General features: G+C 44.3%; 2 protein-coding genes across 4 annotated transcripts in view; one reads left to right on the forward strand and one right to left on the reverse strand.

Moving 5' to 3' along the window:
* The first annotated feature begins 2,483 nt into the window (after window positions 1-2,483).
* Window positions 2,484-14,858, forward strand: LOC138365882 (uncharacterized). The gene is made up of 2 exons (XM_069326563.1): window positions 2,484-4,037; window positions 11,188-14,858. The coding sequence occupies exons 1-2, from the start codon at window positions 3,871-3,873 to the stop codon at window positions 12,998-13,000; spliced, it is 1,980 nt and encodes a 659-aa protein (XP_069182664.1). The 5' UTR covers window positions 2,484-3,870; the 3' UTR covers window positions 13,001-14,858.
* A 445-nt stretch (window positions 14,859-15,303) lies between these two features.
* Window positions 15,304-19,125, reverse strand: part of LOC123754463 (short-chain dehydrogenase/reductase family 16C member 6) — a 111,435-nt gene continuing 107,613 nt past the window's right edge. For 2 of the 3 annotated variants that reach the window (XM_045736899.2, XM_069326566.1), the window contains exon 8: window positions 15,304-16,192. In XM_045736899.2, coding sequence (XP_045592855.1) covers window positions 16,042-16,192 — 151 coding nt within the window. In that variant the 3' untranslated portion in view covers window positions 15,304-16,041. The remainder of the gene's footprint in view (window positions 16,193-19,125) is intronic. The other variant, XM_045736900.2, reaches the window with a different exon arrangement.

Below are 19,125 nucleotides of genomic sequence, written 5' to 3' on the forward strand. Positions count from 1 at the left end.
TACACAGGTACCTGATGTCAGACATCTGCAGGAGCTGAAGGAGGCATTTGAGCAGAGTTCCGTGCTGCGTTTCACTTACGAGATGGAAAAGGATGGGAAGCTGCCTTTTCTAGATGTAACAGTCATGGAAAAGAGCGGAGGTTTCCACACTGCAGTCTACACTAAGGAAACGAACATAGGAATGTGCCTAAATGCCAACAGCGACTGCCCAGACAGGTACAAGAGGAGTGTTGTTAACGCATATGTCGACCGTGCTCTCAGCCACAGCTCAGAATGGAAGCAAGTCGACGAAGAACTCTGTAGGGTAAGGCAGGTCCTAGTCAACAACGGCTTCTCCAATGGTTTCGTCGAAGACATCATAAGAAGGAAAGTGAAACGCCATGCAACCTCTGAAGAGACAACTAACACAACACCTATACCCCTTATTAGACTATTTTACAGGAACTTCTTTTCCACAGCTCATAAAACAGAGGAAAGGGTCCTGAAAGATATTGTTAATTGAAACGTTATCCCTACAGACAAAAATCAGAGGATACAACTGACGATTTACTATAAAACCAGAAAAACGGCCAGCCTACTCATGAGAAACTCTCCAGACACAAAACAGAACGCTTTAAAAGAGACTAACGTCGTCTATGCCTTCAAATGCCCTCTTGGGGACTGTAAGCTCCAAAAAACCCAGTATATAGGCAAGACAACAACATCTCTTTCTAGGCGTTTAACGATGCATAAGCAACAGGGCTCCATTAAGGAACATATAATCTCTTCCCACAACCAAACCATCGCCAGAGAAATCCTAGTAAACAACACAGAAATCATCGATAGATACAGCGATAGCAGGCGGCTTGACGTTTGCGAGGCACTACACATCAAGAAGTCAACACCAGCAATCAACAGCCAATTAATGCACAACTATATTCTACCCACCTCAAGACTCCGCTCCAATATAGAAGCATCAAGAAATATGGACCAATAGGCTTTCTACATACACTTCTATTCAATACCCATTGTTTCGTGTTCTGTCTTGTGTTGATGAAATTAATACCCTATTAATGCCACCTCTTGTTCTGTCTTGTGTTGATACCCTATTAATGCCACCTCACCCCATCCACCTCACTAAAATGTAGATATAAAATCGGAGATGCGTAAGTTCTATTCAGTTGTGTATTTGTAAACTAAAGTCTTTGAAAATGCAATAAGTTTTACGAAACGCGCTCGTGTCGCGTCAGACTAGAAATAAAAATGAATTTTGGAGAATTGATTTTTGATTTACCTCCAACAGTGAAAAGAAATGTACGAAAGATTGAGAAAATTCGTGTTAGAATTATTAATCTTACTTTTTCGGTCATATTTAATAATATATATATATATATATATATATATATATATATATATATATATATATATATATATATATATATATATATATATATATATATATATATATATGTCCATTCTACAGCAAGGAGATCGCGCCTGAACTGCATAATAGCTAAATAAGTCCTAACTAAGGTAAGATAAAGCTGAATAATATCATTAGATGCTTTGGTTTGGTATTGGGCTTAAGGCCTAACGCCTGGGGGGGGAGGGGGCGGGGACGATATTGAAGCCACCATAAGAGCTTTACAGCAGCCAGCAAGTAAACTTTAATCATTAACATAGTCCAGGACAAAGGTAAACACAGAACATAGTCCAGGATCAAAGTAAACTCTGAGAACATAGTCAGACACTAAAGTAAACTCAGAGAACATAGTCCAGGACTAAAGAAAACTCTTAGGTTAAAACAAAGAAAACAAAGGGTTGTACTAAATGGGAATGAATCTGGCTGGAGAAATGTGGTACGTGGGATGCCACAAGGGTCCATTTTGTGGCCAACCTTTATTGTCAAATACAGGTTGGCCAGGGCTGGTGGTGGGGTCGGCATCTATCAGTCTCAGGAGATTATGGATTTGCGCTCTGGTTGTCGGTCTGGAATAGCCTCTCCAGGCCACAAAGAAAGGGTAGATCGAGAATCTCAAGATGGATTGATATGGAGCAGAAACTGTCACCCAAACAGCAGGTCCCCCCCTCTCCACGGCGCCGAAGGTCTCCAATGATAAGGCAAACGCCAATACGATTGGTTCCAGCGCCGTCGCAGGAACTGTCAGAACGAGATTGAAAGCAACAACGAACTGCCTTAGGGGCTCCAGCTCCGGAGTTAACCTCGAAGATGGTAAAAGAAGGCACAGGGACTCCAAACGTGGAGAGTGCCGTGGTCGGGGCCGGAGAAGAACCATCCCAGCAAGGGCATGAACGACCCCAGCCTCCTGAAGCAGAGCCTGGGCCGCACGGGCCCCAGGAGGTGGACGTCCCGGTCCCGCACCTACGGGTTCCAGACACAGATCGCCACAACCCCCTTTCACTCGAGGCCGACTTCCCTCAAGACCAAGCAGGAGGAGGCTTTAGTACGTCATAAAGTGCATGTTCCTTACTCTCTTCTGCCCCTCACTGCTAAAACACAACCAAATTATGTCACTAAAGATTAAAATGAATAATTTGGCTGCATTTCTGGTTATATTTCTGGTGCTCCTGACAGTCACAGTCTGGCCAGTCTAGGGCGAGACTGTGCTCACATGGTCACCACTCCAGTTACTGGACACACACCCATCTCGCACGTAGTCACCCAAGCCAAATTAATGGCAAATATTCAAACTTTTTATATTTTAATAATTATATTGCTAGTGTGTGCAGGATGGGATGAGGGAGTGCACAGGCAGTGGCCAGCAGTGCACCTTACTGCTCCTCAGCCCCAGGCAGTGGCCAGCAGTGCACCTTGCTGCTCCTCAGCCCCAGGCAGTGGCCAGCAGTGCATCTTGCCGCTCCTCAGCCCCAGGCAGTGGCCAGCAGTGCACCTTGCTGCTCCTCAGCCCTAGCCAGTGGCCAGCAGTGCACTCTGCTGCTTCTCAGCCCCAGGCAGTAGCCAGCAGTGCACCTTGCTGCTCCTCGGCCACTCACAGTTGCTAGGCCGTTCATGGAGACTATCTTGCTCTTGGCCTTCGTCTCTTATCTGCAGGACAGCGCCCACTATCAGATAAGAAGGTTATGCGGCCACCCATCACTGAACTTACCAGGAAATGACGGCAGGATCCACCACCCGCCCTGGCCCCACCACCAGCCCTGGCCCCATCCCCAGCCCTGGCTCCACCACCAGCTCTGGCCCCACCACCAGCCCTGGCCCCTCCACCAGCCCTGGCTCCACCACCAGCCCTGGCTCCACCACCAGCTCTGGCCCCACCACCAGCCCTGGCTCCACCACCAGCCCTGGCCCCACCTGGGCAAAGCAGCACCATGGCCCCATCAGCAATTCCTGGCCCCACCAGTCTTCGGTTTGCTGGTTGCTGATCGAAGTTTTTCAGCAGTGTTGTCTGAGATATTTCGGTCCCGGCTTTCTGTGCCTCTACTTTATTCCATAAGTCATGTGTTCATGTTTCGAAGGTCCTATATTATTGTCATATTTTTGCTCTTTCACTCCTCGTACATTACGTCTCCCGTTCCTCCTGCATGTTTGTCAACGTTAAATTCGTTTTCTCTGATACTTGCTCTGTTCACGGTTTATTTTTTCTGTTTTTGGCAATTTTTTTTTCTGGAATATTCCTAGTTCTCCGGACGACGCCATCGCCTTCCCGCGGCCATATTAGTTCCTACATGCTGTGATCCTCTCCACCAGTCAGCCTTGCCTTTCCAGTTACCAGTTTTCTTTTACCTTGTGTTTTCCCTGCATCTGCTATTTTATTCTTGTTTTGTTCCTTCTGTCCTAGATTTCTGCAGAGTTTCATTTTTTTGTGTAGAGGAGAAGTGGCTACCAATCACACGCATTCCGCCCCACCGGCCATGAGCATATCCGGGGAATCCGGGTCCAGTGTTACTGTTTACTCAGTACACTCGCGGAGGACTCTCCGTGGGACTCCTGGATCAACCTTGACGACGATCGGACGTCTGGACGGGTCCATAGAATTACCCAAATCGGCCCAAAACTACACAAATCGTCCTAGCATTACGTAAGTAATGAAGAAATATGGTATATTTACTTACTATAATGTCGGTGCTACACGTAGAACATGATCAAACCTATTTTTACTCTGAAATAATCTAATTTCATAACGAAATGAGACGTAAATATGTGAGAGGTGACGCCATAGGAAGTCGACGGTCCAAGCGACAATTGTGGAGCGACTTATCCAAGATATATGGTCGCCTGGAGAGTGTTTGCTGCCATATCAGCCTCCTGTACACAGTGATCCAGTCGTCGCATTTCATGGCTCAAATTGTCGCAAATTTAATTGGTAATATTAACAAGTAGAAAGTGTATTTATAATAATATTTTTCATAAACAGCCACAAAATATTTAATATTTATTAAAAAAAAGTGTCTGGAAGTTAAATCAATTCCACATGACAATAAATTTGTTATATAGATACTAGCGTTATTCGTTGGTATGCGTTCGCAATTTAAACTACTCGTGTCCTTTTCGTTCATAGAACACCGAACCCTACACGCTTGTAGCGAGTAGATTATCCCAATAATATACTCGCTCCAAATGCATTGTTAATATTCCTGTCAACCTTTGGAGATGAATGAGGTGAGGCGTTGCCCGGGCAACACGGTGAGGTGTTGCCCGAGCATATTTGCCCGAAACGCATTGCGTAATAGTGGCTTTAGGCATTGTATGTACTAGCTCTATCTATATATCAATCCATTAATGTAACATCACTTGTATGTATGTACCTTACCTGAATAAACATATTTATTTATTTATTTATTTATTTATAAGCAGCAGAATAGCAAACATTAACTAGTCTACTTTCAAGTGTGGTCTAGAGCAGACACTTGCGAGATACTGTACCAACGCTCAGTGCGCTCAACTCACACCAAAGTATCACCTGTGTACTTCTGTATATTCGACCAAATATATATATAGTATCTTAGTGTCTGTGTTTATTTGTCACCATACTTTACGTAACAATAGAACCGTTACAAGCCCTTTGATCCTGGCCGGGAAGGACTGACCGGACGACAATCCTTAACTGTTCACCCGACAGAGAATAGGTTGTTAAACGATTTGGCGGGTCATACTCCGGGATAAACATTAGGATTAAGGACCTACCCGAAACGCTGTGCATGCTATAGTGGCTTTACAAGAATTTAAAAACTGGCTTTACAAGAATTTAAAAACTCTTTTTCATATATAAATAAAAAAAATCCGCCGACGAATCTTTTTGTGTGCGATGAGACTTAATTGTATCTGGCATAATTAAAATCTTAACTTAAATAATTCGTTTGTTAGACAATATATGATATTCAGATCTATAAATTACTTTAGAAAGGCCTATAATGCATATAAATATTAATTTACACATTCCTGGCGCTATACGCTAGGAATTTCAATACGTTGTTCAAATAATTTTAGGCAGGGAGTCTTAGGGTCGGTTGGTCGCTACGGGGTCATCGACGCCGACCCGGTCAGTCGTCAGGAAGCAGCCGTGGCGTGAGCATCGTCGGTCCCGTGTAGGTAAGGCTGATCATTTTTTTTTTTTTTTTTTTTTTCCAAATATATCTGAGCAGTTGGGAGGTATGCATGAATATATAGTCTACCTCCACCTACAATGCTTAATGCATTATACATTTGTTCGCTATTATAGCATTGAGTTTTGTAATGACTCCGAGGGTCATTGTTTCCCTATTTTTTTTTCATCTGGGTTGTGTAGTATTCAAATGTTTGTATTCCACTAATGCTAAATAGTCTGTCGTCTCTCGGATATTGTGGAAGATTTTTGAGGATCATGATTTGCCAACATTATATGGGTAGGATATTATGTAGAATACACTTCCCCAGTGTTAAACTACCCCGTCGTCAGGCTAGGCTCGTTAACGCAACAGTCGTCTCTCCCACATCCCAAGACGCATTTATTATCGACTTTCATGTACTGTGTATTAAAAAGTTTTTATCGTGTATAAATTAATTTTATATTCTATAATTAATTAGGCGTATAGTAGGTTCGGTATTTAGGTTCTGTTGGCAATTATTTTCACTTGAAGTATGTGGAGGGAGAAGCATTTACAGTTGCCTGTCCTCAGGCCAGGCTCCCCTACGCCGCCGCCTGACCCAAAGCCTCATTCATCAATTTTCTCGCTGTGTATTCAGAATTATTCTCGCGTATAAGGTAATATTATTTCATGAAGTTAATAGTTAACAACTAAGTTTACTGACAAGCGACAGTTCAATGTACAAATACTGCAATAGTTTAGTTTAGTTCATTTATTATGCACCCCATACCCATCCTGTGGGTGGTAGTAGAAAGGGTTACAGAGGCACATAATGGGCTCAGGGATTGAAGCTAAGCAAGTTACAATCTTGATACAGTTTACATTTGGTCAGATCTACATCAGCAGATAATGAGAATTCCCAGAGATACTTGTAACCGAGTCTAAGCCGAGCAGTATAGTAACATCTAGAAGTCCGCTGATATTACTGGATGAACCATAGATGCGTACGTGGCTCCTCTTGCATGATAGTATGATACTGCAATAGATGAACAACTTCCCAACAGGAAGGAGCGGGGACACCCCTCCGGGAACTGAATTTACCTGAGGGCCACTAACACCAGTGGCCTCGATGAGAGCTACTAGTAAGCCGGCGGCTTGTCAAAGGTCCCCCTATTTGACATGATGATCCTTTCCAGCTGTATTCCAGGGCTCTGGATACACAACTGGTCGGGCTCTGGATACACAACTGGTCGGGTTCCGATTACATAACTCCAGGGGTGTGACTTGTTGGGCTTTGGGTTGTGCATGGTTGTGCTCCGGTTCGTACATGGTTGTGCTTCAGTGGTTGTTTGTGTACTAGTGCTCCAGGTTTGTTTGCTAGGGCTTTGTTTCTTTGCAAGGGCTTTGTTTGTTTGCTAGAAATTTGGGTTTCTTTTTTTGTGTATAGTTCAATTGTTTGATATGGCTCCATAGTTGGTTTCTAGTACAAGTGGAGGGTTTTAGGTAGCTCTAAGCAGATTTTTGTTTGGTCGAGCTAGGAATGGAGTTTGGTTGTGCTCTGGGACTGTTTAGCTTTATGGGGGTTGGATGAGATGTATACTTGCTAGGCTTACGGTTACACAACTGGTCGGGGTCTGGTTACACAACTGGTCAAGCTCCGGTTAAATAACTGGTCGGGCTCCGGTTAAATAACTGGTCGGGCTCCGGTTAAATAACTGGTCGGGCTCCGGTTAAATAACTGGTCGGGCTCCGGGGGTGTCACTTGGGCTATGGGTTGTGCATGGTCGGGCTTCCGTTCGTGCATGGTTGTGATCCAGAGGTTGTTTGTTTGGTTCGTTCATGCTAGGCTTGTGGTTAGACAACTGGTCGGGCTCCGGTTTCATAACTTGTCGGGTTCCGATTACATAACTCCAGGGGTGTGACTTGTTGGGCTTTGGGTTGCACATGGTTGCGCTCCGGTTCGTACATAGTTGTGCTCCGGTTCGTACATGGTTGTGCTTCAGTGGTTGTTTGTGTACTAGTGCTCCAGGTTTGTTTGCTAGGGCTCTGTTTATATGTTTCCTAGAAATTCGGGTTTCTTTTTTTATATAGTTCAATTGTTTGATATGGCTCCATAGTTGGTTTCTAGGACAAGTGGAGGGTTTTATGTAAGGCTAAGGAGATTTTTGTTTGGTCGAGCTAGGAATGGAGTTTGGTTGTGCTCTGGGACTGTTTAGCTTAATGGTGGGGGTTGGATGAGATGTATACGTGCTAGGCTTATGGTTACACAACTGGTCGGGGTCCGGTTACACAACTGGTGGGGCTCAGGTTACACAACTGGTCGGGCTCTGGTTAATAACTGGTCGGGCTCCGGTTAAATAACTGGTCGGGCTCCGGTTAAGTAACTGGTCGGGCTCCGGGGGTGTCACCTGAGTTTTGGGTTGTGCATGGTCGGGCTTCCGTTCGTGCATGGTTGTGATCCAGAGGCTGTATGTTTGGTTCGTTCATGTTAGGCTTGCAGTTAGACAACTGGTTGGGCTCCGGTTACACAACTTGTCGGGTACCGATTGCATTACTCCGGGGGTGTGACTTGTTGGGCTTTGAGTTGTGCTCCGGTTCGTACATGGTTGTGCTCCTGTTCGTACATGGTTGTGCTTCAGTGGGTGTTTGTGTACTAGTGCTCCAGGTTTGTTTGCTAGGGCTTTGTTTCTTTGCAAGGGCTTTATGTTTGTTTGCTAGAAATTTGGGTTTCTTTTTTTGTGTATAGTTCAATTGTTTGATATGGGTCCATAGTGTGTTTCTAGGACAAGTGGAGGGTTTTAGGTAGCTCTAAGCAGATTTTTGTTTGGTCGAGCTAGGATTGGAGTTTGGTTGTGCTCTGGGACTGTTTAGCTTTATGGGGGTTGGATGAGATGTATACTTGCTAGGCTTACGGTTACACAACTGGTCGGGGTCTGGTTACACAACTGGTCAAGCTTCGGTTACACAACTGGTCGGGCTCCGGTTAAATAACTGGTCGGGCTCCGGTTAAATAACTGGTCGGGCTCCGGTTAAATAACTGGTCGGGCTCCGGGGGTGTCACTTGGGCTATGGGTTGTGCATGGTCGGGCTTCCGTTCGTGCATGGTTGTGATCCAGAGGTTGTTTGTTTAGTTCGTTCATGCTAGGCTTGTTGTTAGACAACTGGTCGGGCTCCGGTTTCTTAACTTGTCGGGTTCCGATTACATAACTCCAGGGGTGTGACTTGTTGGGCTTTGGGTTGCATATGGTTGTGCTCCGGTTCGTACATGGTTGTGCTTCAGTGGTTGTTTGTGTACTAGTGCTCCAGGTTTGTTTGCTAGGGCTCTGTTTATATGTTTCCTAGAAATTCGGGTTTCTTTTTTTATATAGTTCAATTGTTTGATATGGCTCCATAGTTGGTTTCTAGGACAAGTGGAGGGTTTTATGTAAGGCTAAGGAGATTTTTGTTTGGTCGAGCTAGGAATGGAGTTTGGTTGTGCTCTGGGACTGTTTAGCTTAATGGTGGGGGTTGGATGAGATGTATACTTGCTAGGCTTAAGGTTACACAACTGGTCGGGGTTCGGTTACACAACTGGTGGGGCTCAGGTTACACAACTGGTCGGGCTCCGGTTAATAACTGGTCGGGCTCCGGTTAAATTACTGGTCGGGCTCCGGTTAAGTAACTGGTCGGGCTCCGGGGGTGTCACCTGAGTTTTGGGTTGTGCATGGTCGGGCTTCCGTTCGTGCATGGTTGTGATCCAGAGGCTGTATGTTTGGTTGGTTCATGTTAGGCTTGCAGTTAGACAATTGGTTGGGCTCCGGTTACACAACTTGTCGGGTTCCGATTGCATTACTCCGGGGGTGTGACTTGTTGGGCTTTGAGTTGTGCATGGTTGTGCTCCGGTTCGTACATGGTTGTGCTCCTGTTCGTACATGGTTGTGCTCCAGTGGTTGTTTGTGTACTAGTGCTCCAGGTTTGTTTGCTAGGGCTTTGTTTCTTTGCAAGGGCTTTATGTTTGTTTGCTAGAAATTTGGGTTTCTTTTTTGTGTATAGTTCAATTGTTTGATATGGCTCCATAGTGTGTTTCTAGGGCAAGTGGAGGGTTTTAGGTAGCTCTAAGCAGATTTTTGTTTGGTCGAGCTAGGAATGGAGTTTGGTTGTGCTCTGGGACTGTTTAGCTTTATGGGGGTTGGATGAGATGTATACTTGCTAGGCTTACGGTTACACAACTGGTCGGGTTCTGGTTACACAACTGGTCAAGCTTCGGTTACACAACTGGTCGGGCTCCGGTTAAATAACTGGTCAGGCTCCGGTTAAATAACTGGTCGGGCTCCGGGGGTGTCACTTGGGCTATGGGTTGTGCATGGTCGGGCTTCCGTTCGTGCATGGTTGTGATCCAGAGGTTGTTTGTTTGGTTCGTTCATACTAGGCTTGTGGTTAGACAACTGGTCGGGCTCCGGTTTCATAACTTGTCGGGTTCCGATTACATAACTCCAGGGGTGTGACTTGTTGGGCTTTGGGTTGCACATGGTTGTGCTCCGGTTCGTACATGGTTGTGCTCCGGTTCATACATGGTTGTGCTTCAGTGGTTGTTTGTGTACTAGTGCTTCAGGTTTGTTTGCTAGGGCTCTGTTTATATGTTTCCTAGAAGTTCGGGTTTCTTTTTTTTTATATAGTTCAATTGTTTGATATGGCTCCGTAGTTGGTTTCTAGGACAAGTGGAGGGTTTTATGTAAGGCTAAGGAGATTTTTGTTTGGTCGAGCTAGGAATGGAGTTTGGTTGTGCTCTGGGACTGTTTAGCTTAATGGTGTGGGTTGGATGAGATATGGCCACTGCCTTTTGACGAAAGGCGGTGGAGTTTCTGATGGGGAAGGAAGAGACAATTGCGCATCGCGTTCCGCAAGGCGCAGTGCGGCCAGCCTGGGTGGCATAAAAAGCGCGAGAAGTCAGGTCTCGCTCTCACTCCCTCTCCCGTCCCGGTTCACGATTCACGAAGCGTTGAGCTACGCCATGTTATCATTTATTTAAGTTTCCCTAAATTAATTTATTACTTTGTTCAGCTTTCAGTTATGCCTTGTATTTACTTACTAATCCTGTTCCAGTGTTAAGGCAGTGTCCATTGCTGTGGGATACGCAAATAATTTTGTTTTCACTTTTGAGACCATTATTGTTTTAATCTAGACCAACTATTCCATGAATAAGTACTGTTTAATTAACCAATCTATCCCATGAACATTAGCTTTAATCTATTCAAACTATACCATGCATATATTACTGTTTAACCTAACCATCCTATACCTTGTATAGTCCTGCTTTATTCTACCTAAATTATCCATGACTATCACTGTTTACTCTTTTATTTGTTCAGCTGAAATACAAGTATATATTATCTTCTATTTGTTCAGCTTAAATATAAGTATATTATAATACGGTCTTAAGCTATTTACTTGTTCAGTTTCAGTTTGTCTTGTATTTACTCCGCTATTTATTCTCTGTTTTCTAGCACTGCTTAAGCCTCATGCCTCTCGCTGTTTTGGCCTCACTATGTTATTTATATTATTTATTTAATTTTTCTAAAATTAATTTGTTACATAGTCCAGCTTCAGTTATGCCCGGTATTTACTTAATAACACTTTTGCAGTGTTAAAGCAGTGCCCATTGCTTACGTTTTCACCTTTCCACAGTGGCGAGAAGCCGGATCATGCAGCAACTGCAACACGGAAGAGGGCTCGGGCGGCGTCGACGCGAGGACAACAGCGCAGTGGTGCAAGGACGCAGCCGGCCAGGGCCAGGACGAAGCCCGCCCGTTTCGCCTCCCCCTCCTCGGGCGGCTCCTCGGGCGGCTCTGATACGGACGGCGACCACACATCCCAGAGGCCCACTGCCGGCATAGCGGCGGGTGGCACAGCGTCGCAGCCTCCACCCCTGTCGGCCGACGATTGGACGACGCTGCAGGCGCTCATCGCGCAGGCCCGGGGGCCCTCTCACGCCACAAGCCTTCCGGCCATGGGGACCTCCGAGGCCGACCCTGCCGCCCTGCCCCCCTCCACCGACCGTCGCCCACGGGCCAGGGCCAGGGGGCATACGTCGAGGCGACGTGCGAGCTCCTCCAGTCCGTCCTCCTTCGACGAGTCCCCCGAGGAGAGAGCGCCCCCCACTTTTTCTAGCCCCTGGCCGGGGCAACTCCGGGCGACCACGGGCTCCAGCATCCCACTCTTGGGCGTGCACGTCCCGCAAGCCCTTCGGGAGAAGGTCTGGGCAAACAAGTATGTGCACCTCGGGCACTTGCTTGCCTATGAGCGGGAATCAGGTTCTTTCGAGTCCCACTCTGCGACATTCCCTGACGCAAAGCAGCCTGGTAAGAAGCAGCCGCCCCTGACGCCGGACCAGTGGGCGCATGGCCTTGACATCTACGCCACTATCTACGTCGAGAAGCACCCAGCGGAGGCTCAGGCGCTGTTTACCTATGCGCGTTACGTGAAGACCATGAAGACGACCCTCAAAGGCGACTGGATGTGGTACGATAAGGCCTTCAGATGGGACAGGGAGAGGTCGGGCTCTTCATGGTTGGACTACAGGCTGGACTTGGAATTTCGCTCGGTGCAACACATCGCCCAGGCCGCTGCTCAGCCGATGAGGCAGGAGGCAGGGCGACCGGCAGCACTTTTTCTCTCCAGCGCCCGGGCAGCTGGGCTACCCCCGGGCTACTGCTTCGCCTACCACTCGAGGGGACCCGGCTGCACTTTCACCTCATGTTCATTCAAGCACTACTGCCCACGCTGCCGAAGGAGGCACCCTGCCTACAACCCATGCCCTCCAGCACGGCCTCGCGACGAACCCACACAGGAGCAGCGCCCACTGCGTCTTCGGCTTCCTTTTTGGGGTTTTCGGGGTTCTGTGCCATGGCGCTTTCCATTGTCCTCGCTCTGTGTTCAAGGATGCCTCATCCCTCGGCTGGGGCTTTGTGACCAGTGCTCACTGGGCAGGACAGGGGCATTGGGCTCCCAGCATGGTACTAGAGTTTGCGGCTGGTGCTGCACTGCAGATATTTTGGATCCTTCAGGGCTCTGTGATCCGGCTCCATTCGGACTGCGCCACTATGGTTCATTGTCTCAACCGGGGGTTCTCTGGTCTGTGGCTCTTTGGGGCTGGTTCCTTTCAGTAGCTCTTCTACCGAGTTCTTGGAGTTTGGCTCCCTGTACGGATCAGATTTGGGGAGTGTTTGCCAGACGTTTGGGCACCTGGAGGTGGACCTCTTCATGTTGGCATGGTCCCAGCATTTCCCATTTTCAGTGGCACTATTCCCCAACTGCGAGGTCTTTGAGGTGGATGCTTTTTGGCAGGATTGGTCGAGGTGGAGGTTCCTGTTCCTTTATCCCCAGGTCCAGTTGTTGCTTTGGGTGTTGGTTCAGCTCGAATCCTATCAGGTACAAGGGCTTCTGGCCACATGATGGCCAGCTCAGCCTTAGTTTCAGGTGCTGCTTGCTCGGTGTCTGAACCCATGAGTTTTCCGTGGCTCTGCCTCTTTTCAGCAGGTTGGGCTGGTGAGGTACCTCGCTGGTTTGCCCCTCCTCTTCCGGTCTTCACATCTAGTCTTTTTGATGTGGGTGTATAGCATTTTATATGTCGATCAGGTGGCTTCTTTGAAAGTGTTCCACCTGCGATCTTTCTCTCAGCAACACTGTGCTGTCTCCTGGCGGTCTTTCCGCCATTTCCTTTCCCTTTGTGGGGGTCTCGTTGGTGTCTGTTCCAGTTGTTTTGTCTTTTCTTTGCTTTTTCAGGACCGGCATCTCATGCCAAATACTGGCGTTCAGGGTGGATGTTACCTCTGCTCCATTCCGCAAGCTCTCTCGTGCATTTTTCCCCTCCTGCTCTTGCGGCACCGGAGCCTTCTTGATCTTTGAACTGGATGCTTTCATTTCTCTCCTCTCCTCTCCTTGGCTTGTAGTGCCCCTTTGATCTAGGATTGTTTTCTGAAAGCCTTGTTCTTGTTGGTTATCACCTCTGGGGATTGGGTTGGAAAGCTTCATGCTCTTCACCGGCACGGGTTTTTGCTCTTTTGGTCCTGGGGGACGTTTTGTTAGTTTGCTGCCCTCTCCTTTTCTGATGAATGAGACGGCTGGTTTCCGGAGGGGTCTGTAGGTTTTCCATGGTTTTCCCTGGTTCCCTGTTCCAGGGCTCGTGTCTTTCAGGTTGTCCACAGGGTTATCAAGCCCAGCCAGTCTGCAATCTACCCTTGTGGCAATGTTGAGGAAATATACTGCTCTCGCTGCTGTTTTTGGGGAATATGTCTTGATTGACATTCGGGCTCCGGCCTTGGCAGGATGTGGCATGGCAGGATGTGCAGAATACCCCCATTGAAAAGCAGAGGTGCAACAGGTACTCTGAGAGAGAACTCTATCAACATCAGAGGCCCGAGACAACACGCTTCCACTACACATAAGGGGCATAACTGGCCGACCCCTCACAGTGTTCAAGAGAGAACTTGACAAACACCTCCAAAGGATACCTGATCAACCAGGCTGTGACTCATACGTCAGGCTGCGAGCAGCCGCGTCTAACAGCCTGGTTGATCAGTCCAGCAACCAGGAGGCCTGGTCGACGACCGGACCGAGGGGATGGATGCTAAGCCCTGGAAGCACCTCAAGGTAATCTCAAGGTAGGCCTTGTGTGGCTTTGGGATGTCTGTCTCATTCTGGAATCTTGTCTTCATCTTGAGACTTGGGGTGCTGCCACCTACTGGGTTTGTCCCTATTTTTCCTTATCTGTGAGTAGTTAGCTTCAGGGAGTCAACGGGGCTCCCCACAGAAAACCAGTGTTCAATGTAATGAAACGCAATTTTCTGGGCAAGCCCCAGAGACTCCCTGACACCGATTCTCCCTCCAGTCGACAGTTTTTTCATCATTCTATAAACTGTGGTGGTGGGTTGCTGGCTCGCCTGAGCAGGTTTTCCCTTCCCTCTTTCAGGGAAGGGGTTGGGGGGGATTGGCACTAACGAGCCAAGCTGTCCTCTTACAAATTATGTCTGAATTTAGCCGTCTGCCCGTATGGCCGAAAATGAACGTAATTTAAAAATGAAAAAATGAAGATAAATTTAGGATTTTTTTTTCCCAAAAGAGGAAGGGTCCTCTGGTAGGTTGGGAGAGTAAGAAGTTCTCCTAAGGTTTCAAATCATCATGATAACAGTTAATAGAAAGTTTCCTTTACTCTCCTAACTTAACTAAGCCGGAGGACTCAAAACAGAAAATGGGACAGTATGTCACTTTTGTGAGCTGATTTCATTTCAAATTACATCCATTTTTGGCCATAGCACACACACACGAGCGAAAAGTGATGTTATAGCAGGTGTGCTGGTTGGAGGACAATTTTTTTTTTTTTTTTTTTGAGGGGGGGGGGGGGGGGGGGAAAGGGGGCAGGGGGCGAGTTCTTTGGCTCTGATTGGACATAAGTTGCAATTTTTACTAGTTAGGGGTGTGTGTTGGTTCGCCTATCTTTCTGGGTGCCCTCCCTGGTCGATGGCAGACATGACATTCTAAATGTAGAATGCTCATAATGACCATTGCTTCGTTTGCCTCTCTGAGGGGACCAGGTTCTGGCTCTGTTCTCTGGTAGGCACTAGAACTCCAGGGACTCATGGGACCAAACTAATATGGCACATGTCAGTTTGATAGCTTCAGGGAGTCGAAGCATATACTGTATATGTTTCGGACAATAATAATAATAAATTATTATTATTATTTGCAACACATTTTTGTCTACAAAACTCCAAATATGTTTTGTTGAGTAAATAATACAAAATATTTTTGTATTATTATTTATTATTAATTATTATTTTTTGTTTTAAAAGTTGAGCCTTGCAACGCTCATCAGGTTTCTCAAGTGTACAGTATCAAAATATCACATTTGTCTCCAGTATACAGTACTGCCCATTTGTTAAATAATTGCAACAGTATTTTTGTAAAAATAATAATAAAATCCATGTACAGGTACCTAGTTGTGCATATTTGTTTAACCCACAAATAAAATGTCAACATATTGCACAAGTCAAGTAAATTCAGGTAAATATGTTTCCTATAATTGGGAACAGGAAGCCTGTTTGGTTTATCAAGATTCCCTTAGGCCAATTACTGATGACCTTTCCCAGGATGTAACCCACAACAGCTGCCTAATTATCTGATACTTATTTACTGCTAGGTGAACAGAGGTATCAGGAGAAAGAAAACATTCCTAACCATCTCTGTCCTGCTCGGGATTGAACCCAGGATCCTTGGCTCACAGTTGAAGGTGTAGACTACTACACTACAGGATCATTATGTTGCAAAATAAAAATTGCAATATAACATGAGGATAAATGTGCAGATGATAAGCTTAATTAACATCTGATTAAAATTTACAGATATTTAATAAATGTACATAATACTGTGATTATATATATTATATATTATATATTTATATATATTATATATATATAATATATATTATATATAATGCACATTATAGTCATGTGTGTGTGTGTAGAGAAACTTTAACAACCGATTTCAAGCAATGATATGATTATCAGTCATTTGTTTCTGAGTACCAGTTATTTTCAACTGAATATCTTCTTTAGGGCGACCACGGAAGTCATCCATAGTGAGGTGACCCCCACATGCTTTGTACAGTTGGTAACAGCCTTTGAGTGGAAGGACGCTGAGGACAAAAGATAGAATCAGACAATATGATAATGAACACAATGGTTGGGCCAGTGTTTCTGTTCCCACAAATCACATCTGGTATCTGCAAGCAAATGAAATACTGCACAGTAAAGTGGTTTATAAAGCAATAAAAAGTATACATTATTATCTACAAGATAAACATCAAGAATCCCCATTTTATGCAAACTGTTATTACATGCAATGTAGTAGTTAGACTGGTAAGCCTATTAATTTTTTGTACACTCGGTCCTAGATCTGTGTAAATTTAGAGCACATGATTTCAGTTACGTTATTTGTTCTTTAACATAAAAATTTGAAGCGAGCAAGGACATATTTGTATAGTAAAGTAAATTTCACTACTATTATGTTAACTGGCCTGCATAGTCCCTCACCTTCTACCATTAGCCAGTGCAGGTGTGGACCTGGACACTACACTCTGATTTCCTGACTTCTTGCAGGCCTTCCATCATTTACATTATTGGTTAGTGTTAATTTTTTTTACACATTCTTGCATAAAGGTGTTTGTAGCTGGAGTGTGAGAGGAGTGATGTCCTATACATGGTATGTAAAACATTGCTGGTCAGAGACTAGGCTATGAGACCTTGATCTCTAGAACTATTTCAAGGTAGCCTTAAAAAAGGTTGGTTTCAATGGGTTCTAAAACGTGATGAAACTGGTGAAAAAGTTGCCTTTTGGAGGTTTCTAAAACATATTAATGTGTTGCCTATAATGTATATTAACAATGATCTGTACAAAGAAAATTTTCTTTGCACAGACTATTTTACAGGAACACATCTATAGTGTATATAAGTTTTGGCACTACAATCACTCTCAAGCAAAGCGTACGGGGTTGCCCATATTCCACCTCGATGCCCAAGATAGGTGACCAACACTAAGGACTTCCGCCTTGCATCACTTCATGGTGATGCCCATGCAACTCATCACAAGGCACCTTCTATCACATTATAGTACATATTATTGACTGTCATGATGCTTATTTATATCCTTTGTAAATGTAGTACAATATTCACTAAACATCCCTTGCACAGATTGAGGGCAGACTGCATTGTTTAAGCAACCAAAGAAAGAAATGATTTTAAAAGCATGCAGCTAGATATAAAAAAATCTACATCGCACAAGATATTAAAAGACCTCAACTGTTACTAATTAAAATGAATGAAGTGATCCAGTGCTGATCAAATTAAAAAAAATTAGGGTTAGTTTTCTACATCTACATAATTTTACATAGTTACATTTCTACATAGTTTTCATGATTGCTATATTGAATGCATATTTTACTGCATTATTCCTTGAAATGATCCTCAAATTGTGGTACAATGAACTAGTTGATAACCCTTGAATTTTACCCTAATGTACCAACTATGTCATTATAGTGTATTGTCATTATTGTGTATTAATCTAATCTTTGTGTATTGTCATATTTTCTTATAATGTACCTATAAACATTTTTGTCAATTCTGCTGGAAATTACCTACTTAAAATTACCAACTTAATATTATCTTAGATTAAGGACCTGCCTGAAATGCTATAAATGCTATGTGTGCTTGTGGCTTTACAAGAGTGAAAACTATCATTGCTATGTACTCTCTTAACCCACAGTTAAGACTTAACTCTTAACTTAACCTACATTCTTGTATATAAATAAATAAATAAATATATAGTATTTAACACTTATATTTCCCTCACAAATGTGATTTCAAATCTGTGATTTCTGTGACTGTGATTTCAAATCACAGTGTAGTTGGAATTATTTCTTAGTTAAGATTACACACCTGTTTACAACTTTCAGACGGAACAGTTCTCTCATGTGAGATGCACTACCATGCATGTGCAGAGGTGGCTACCTTTTACTAAAGGTGGCTACCTATTAAAGGTGGCTACCTATTACTAAAAAATGCTGTACTGGCGGGAGTTTCAAATATTCCCTTCACCATACTTCAAGTGTATCTTGCAAAGACCCTACCCTCGTGCCTTTACTCTGGCTCTCTCACAATTTATGTTGAACCAATCATATCTCTTTGTTTTGGCACAACTTTTTGGGTGTCTTAATCGTATCTCGAAATTTGGCATTTACTTCCTTGAAGGCAAGTTTTTCTGCTGTTTCACTTTCCCCACTCTTACCTAATGAAGAAAGGTACTAAGGTTAAGGATTTCTTCTTAACTAGAAAATACCAAATCCAGTATTAATGGACCATCTCTTTCCCTTATTCACCTGGCCTGTTTAACATGTTGATACATAAATCTCAATGAGGTCCATGAATTTGCCAGTCCCAATGTTTTGATGTTCTTGTTTGCAGACCACCCAGTCTATTGATTTTAAAATATTGTCACCAATTACATTGTACCAACAATCATGATTGATCTTACTCCTACTATTATCATCTCTCCTATGATCACTATGAGAACTTCTTGTTTGTTTTCTAATTCTTCCTTTGTCTATGTGTCCATTGGTGGACTGTAGGCAGCAATTATCATCATCTTGTCCACCTGATTACAGATCTCCAGTGCCATTGTTCAAATCTCAGGGGTTATTGTGTATTAATTATTCCACCTTTCATTCACCAGCACTGCAACACCATCTTTTCTATTTTTTCATCATGTTTTGAACTAACTCGAGTAGTCTCTCAAAAATAACCACCTCATTTTAAATTTTATTTTCAATACTACTACTATGTTTAAAACTTTATCTTCAAGTCTCATCTCTGCCAGTGCAACAATATCAGGTGTTTCAAGTTATAATGTATCTTTACCTCCGACATTTTTAAATCTAACTCCATCTATCTGGTATACAAAGTTTGTGTGTGTAATTACTTAAGAGTAGTTATATGATGAGAGCTTCACTCTTGTTATCCCATCTTCCCAGTACAGTACTCTGTCATATGACCCTTTGAGACTACTAACAGTTTT

The sequence above is a fragment of the Procambarus clarkii genome, chromosome 18 (genome assembly GCF_040958095.1).
Source record: "Procambarus clarkii isolate CNS0578487 chromosome 18, FALCON_Pclarkii_2.0, whole genome shotgun sequence".
Classification (NCBI taxonomy): Eukaryota; Metazoa; Arthropoda; class Malacostraca; order Decapoda; family Cambaridae; genus Procambarus; species Procambarus clarkii.

Excerpts from the sequence above, each read along its gene's own strand:
- LOC138365882 (XM_069326563.1), top strand. The coding sequence starts at position 3,871 with ATGAGCATATCCGGGGAATCCGGGTCCAGTGTTACTGTTTACTCAGTA. Across the intron at positions 4,038-11,187 it reads ACAAATCGTCCTAGCATTAC|TGGCGAGAAGCCGGATCATG; the intron begins GTAAGTAATGAA and ends ACCTTTCCACAG.